The following is a 5020-nucleotide window of genomic DNA, read 5'->3' as shown; positions in this document are numbered from 1 at the left end:
GCCTCCCAAAGTGCTGGGATTATAGGCGTGAGCCACTGCGCCTGGCCTAATTTTTGTATTTTTAGTAGCAGCAGGGTCTTGCCGTATTGGTCAGGCTGGTCTCAAACACTTGACTTCAGATGATCCTTCTGCCTTGGCCTTCCCAAATGCTGGGACTACAGGTGTGAGTCACTCTGCCTAGTTTGGTTTTCCCTTTAGATTAAGCATGCAGAAAACATTTATTGTGGGGGATTTTAGGGACTTACCGTTACTACCCCATTGGGAATGATAGATTGGAGTTTCATATAGCAATTGACATTGTGAAATTTTCTCTGGCTCTTTGGTCATTTTCTGAACAGGCAACCTGATGGACCATCTGTTGAGAGGCTTACTATACCCCAATGAGGGCATAAAAGCTTCTGTCTGTTACCTTTATGGGAAGCTGTACTCCTCACCAGTGGCCGCTGAGATGCTTTCAGGACACTTCCGGGAGAAGCTTTTTCCCCTCTTCCTTTCCATCCTGGATGGTGCCCAGACAAAGGAGCTGCAGATTAACTGCTTGGGTAAGACATGAGGCTGGAGAAAAAAGGGATAATAAGTTTTTGATATTTTGTTAGAGGACTTGAGATATTGGGTTTTCTAGTAGTATGGAAGTTTGCTGTTTTGCAAAAGATAGAAGCCACAAGGTTTGGGAAATGAGAGGCACACTGTGTGAAAGATGCCTAGAGTTAGTATGACTTCTTAATAGGAAGGAAAGTGGGACAGCAATTTTTTCTGCCTTTAGTCTTTACTGCCTGCCCTAGTGCATCCCGTACTTGCTGCCAAGTTAATCTTTACCTTGTACAGCTAACATCCTGTCACTTTCTTAAGTCAGAAATTCTTCCATGGTTCTCTCTGGCCTCCATGGTAAAGCCCAGGTGTCTTAGTACATTTTATGCTGCTGTAACAAACAGTATACCACAGACTAGGTAATTTATAATGAAGAACCTGTTTGTTCAGAAATTTATTGGTTCACAGTTCTGGAACCTAGGAAGTTCAAGGTTAAGAGGCTGGCATTTGGTGAAGTCCTTCTTGCTCTGTCATTCCATGGTGGAAGGGCAAAGAGAGGGCAAGAGAAAAGGCTAGAGGGGACTGAACTTGTCCTTTTGTTGTTGTTGTTGTTGAGATGGAGCCATGCTCTGTTGCCCAGCTGGAGTGCAGTGAGGCAGTCTCAGCTCCCCACCTCCCGGGTTCAAGCGATTCATCTGCCTCAGCCTCCTGAGTACCTGGGATTATAGGTGCCCACCACCACATTGGCCAATTTTTGTGTTTTTGGTGGAAACAGGGTTTCACCATGTTGGCCAGGCTGGTTTCAAACTCCTGACCTCAGGTGATACACCCATCTCACCCTCCCCAAGTCCTGGGATTACAGGGGTGAGCCACTGTGCCTGGTCTGAACTTGTTCTTTTATGAGGAGCCCACTCTCATGATAACAAACCCACTCCAATGGTGATAGCATTAATTCATTCATGAGGGTCCAAACCCCAGACTCATGACCCAAACACTTCCCATAGGCCCCAGCTCCCAATACCGCTGCACTGGGGATTAAGTTTCCAACATGTGACTTTGAGGGACACATTCAAACCATAGTGCTAGGTTTCTCTGCTTGTATTTGAGGCTGTTTAGCAGCCCCAGTATAACCTTTTAGCTTCCTCTCCTGCTGTGTTTTTTTACATAAATACATAAAGTCTATCAACTGTTCTGAGCAGGGAGATTTCTTATTTTGGACAGAACAGATGAGCACTGTGGATTGGTGCCTGGTGAGGGCCTGTTTTCAGGTAGAAACTGTAGAGAAAAGCATAGTCTATAGTCCAAGGGTGACAGCAGCTTCTTTTTTTCTTTTCTTTTTATTTTGTTTATTTATTTATTTATTTATTTATTTATTTATTTGACGAAGTCTCATTCTGTCACCAGGCTGGAGTGCAGTGGTGTGATCTTGGCAAACCGCAACCTCTGCCTTCTGGGTTCAAACTATTCTCCTGCCTCAGCCTCTTGAGTAGCTGGGACTACAGGTGCATGCCACCATTCCCAGCTAATTTTTTTTGTATTTTTAGTAGAGACAGGATTTCACCATGTTTGCCAGGATGGTTTCCATCTCCGGACCTCATGATCCACCTGCCTTGGCCTCCCAAAGTGTAGGGATTACAGGCATGAGCCCACCATGCCTGGCCAGCTTCTTTTCAAAATTTGGATCAGGAGCTCTGTTATGAATAATCTAGCTATATATAGTGAGCATTCGTTCTATACCAGGCCCTGTGCTGGGCTCTGAGGTCACAGAGATTATCAAATCCAAGCTTTATCTTGGGGGAGCTCACAGGCCAGTGTAGAAGACACACGTGGACAACTAGAGTCTAGCGCAATGAGTGCTATCTTGGAAGTGCACAGCACAGGGTAGGAGCAGGGGACAGGAGAAGCTTCCTAAAGGAAAGGATGCCTGGACTGAGTCCTAAATTGATGGGAGGGGAGGAAGGCAGAAGCATGGGCCAAAGCACAAAGTATGAAGCAACCTGTATCTGTGGTAACTCGGAGCTGGGCAGTATTGGAGTTAGTGCATATAGAACAAAAGGGGGCAAGTACGGGCTCTGAGGTGAGGCCCTGGGCAGTCCTACAGCTCACCTGGCCATAGCAGAGGGCAATCTCAATGATAATACTGGGAATTCCCTATTTTAGTTTTTTTAATTTTTATTTACTTATTTATTTTGACAGAGGGTCTTGTTCTGTCACCCAGGCTAGAGTGCAGTGGTATGATCACAGCTCATTACATCCTTGACATCCAGGGCTTAAGCAATCCTCCCACCTCAGCCTACCGAGTAGCTGGGACCACAGCCTGCACTACCATGCTTGGCTAATTAAAAAAAACTTTTTGTAGAGTCTAGGTCTCACTGTATTGCCCAGGCTAGTCTCAAACTGCTGAACTCAGGGGATCCACGTGCCTTGGACTTCCAAAGTGCTGGGATAATAGGCATGAGCTACCACACCCAGCCAGAATTCCCATTTTTAAATGCCACCTCTTTTTTTTTTTAATTAAAAAAAATTAACCCTATGCATGTTTGTCAAGCCTGAGGGCCTCTTTCATCCTGGTCAAGGGGAATGCTAACCTTCTCTCTTTTCATACAACACTTTATTTATTTATTTATTTATTTATTTATTTGAGATGGAGTCTCAAACTGTCACCCAGGCTGGAGTGCAGTGGTCTAATCGCAGCTCACTGCAACCTCTGCCTCTCGGGTTCCAGCGATTCTCTTGCCTCAGCCTCCCAAGTAGCTGGGACTACAGGCATGTGCAACCACGCCCGGCTAATTTTTATATTTTTTAGTAGAGATGGGGTTTCACCATGTTGGTCAGGCTGGTCTTGAACTCCTGACCTTGTGATCTGCCCGCCTTGGCCTCCCAAAGTGCTGGGATTACAGGCGTGAGCCATTGCCCCTGGCCCCATACAACACTTTAAAGGCCTCCTCTTCTCTGGAGCCTTTCTTTCCTACCCTCTCCCTGCAGCCAGGGGTGTAGTGATATCCTTTGGATCCTTCAAGCACTGTGGGTCTTTGTTATATATCATCTTATTCATTTGCTTTACAACCCAAGATCCTTATAAGCGCTTGTGAGGCGCACACCACCATGCCAGGCTACTTTTTTAGTAGAGTAGGGGCTTCACTGTGTTGACCAGGCTGGTCTTGAACTCCTGACCTCAAGTGATACTCCTGACTCGGCCTCCCAAAGTGCTGGATTACAGGTGTGAGCAACTGTGCATGGTCTTGTCTGACTTGTTTTTGTGTCTGTTTTTCCTGCAGGAGGGTATGCCACCTTTGTCAATAAAAAATATTTGAGTTTCTGCTATGTGTCAGGAACTATGCCAGGTGATTGATGATGTTATGGTGAAAAAACTCACATTATTCCTGCTCTCATGAAGCTTACAGTTAGGCCTAGCACTTAGTGGGCTCTCACTAGATCTGTATGGAAGAGAGATGGATGTGAAAAGCAAATTAGTGCTTAAGGATTCTAACCATCCTTTATATTTATGGAGACACAAAGAAATTCCTCTGGGCTTGTCTGAGGAGCTATCTTGGGAATATGTTGGTGCCTGTGTTCCTTTCTTTTTACTTCCCATTTCTTTGTTTCCTAGGTTTGCTGAGGCAGCTATTGAAGTATGATCTCTTTGTGTCCATGATCATGAACAAGGTTGCACTAGGAGAAAGTGCTAAGAATATTGAGGGGCCCCCAGGAGATCCCTCACTGCCCTTGGTGCTCAAAAAGGTAATTGTTTTGTGATTCCTAGTCTCTAGGTTCAATAATAAGTGGAACTAAGTGCTTTTTGGGCCTTGTCTTCATCTACCACTCTTATCTCAGATTTCCAAGTGTTTTCTTACTGGGCAAAACAATACACTGGCTGGGAGCAGTGACTCATGTCTGTAATCCCAGCACTTTTTCTTCTTCGTCTTCTTTTTTTTTTTTTTAAAGACAGGGTTTCACCATGTTGGTCAGGCTGGTCTTGAACTCCCAACCTCAGGTGATCCGCCCACCTTGGTCTCCAAAGTGCTTGGATTACAGGTGTGAGCCACCACGCCCGGCCCTCTCCCAGCACTTTGGGAGGCTGAGGTAGATGAATCATGAGGTCAGGAGTTCGAGACCAGCCTGGCCAATATGGTGAGACCCCATCTCTACTAAAAAATACAAAAACATTAGACAGGCGTGGTGGTGCACACCTGTAGTCCAGCTGCTTGGGAGGCTGAGGCAGGAGAATCCCTGGAACCTAGAGGCAGAGGTTGCAGTGAGCAGAGATGGTGCCACTGCAATCCAGCCTGGGAGACAGAGCGACAGAGCAGGACTGTATCTCAAAAAAAAAAGAGGGCCGGGCGCGGTGGCTCAAGCCTGTAATCCCAGCACTTTGAGAGGCCGAGGCGGGTGGATCACGAGGTCAAGAGATCGAGACCATCCTGGTCAACATGGTGAAACCCCGTCTCTACTAAAAATACAAAAATTAGCTGGGCATGGTGGCGCACGCCTG

At 46.1% G+C, this 5020-nt stretch overlaps 1 protein-coding gene and 1 pseudogene across 1 annotated transcript in view; one reads left to right on the top strand and one right to left on the bottom strand.

Annotated features, from left to right (window-relative positions):
* Positions 1–5020, top strand: part of MEI1 (meiotic double-stranded break formation protein 1) — a 95520-nt gene that overhangs the window by 18189 nt on the left and 72311 nt on the right. The window contains exons 6-7 of the mRNA XM_037731994.1: positions 339–542; positions 4139–4269. Of these exons, the coding sequence (XP_037587922.1) occupies positions 339–542; positions 4139–4269 (335 nt within the window). The remainder of the gene's footprint in view (positions 1–338; positions 543–4138; positions 4270–5020) is intronic.
* LOC119468471 lies at positions 3045–3138 on the bottom strand (annotated as a pseudogene).

The sequence above is a fragment of the Cebus imitator genome, unplaced genomic scaffold (genome assembly GCF_001604975.1).
Source record: "Cebus imitator isolate Cc_AM_T3 unplaced genomic scaffold, Cebus_imitator-1.0 Scaffold435, whole genome shotgun sequence".
Classification (NCBI taxonomy): Eukaryota; Metazoa; Chordata; class Mammalia; order Primates; family Cebidae; genus Cebus; species Cebus imitator.
The sequence above is the reverse complement of the archived record's forward strand: the minus strand, read 5'-3'. Positions and strand labels throughout refer to the sequence as shown.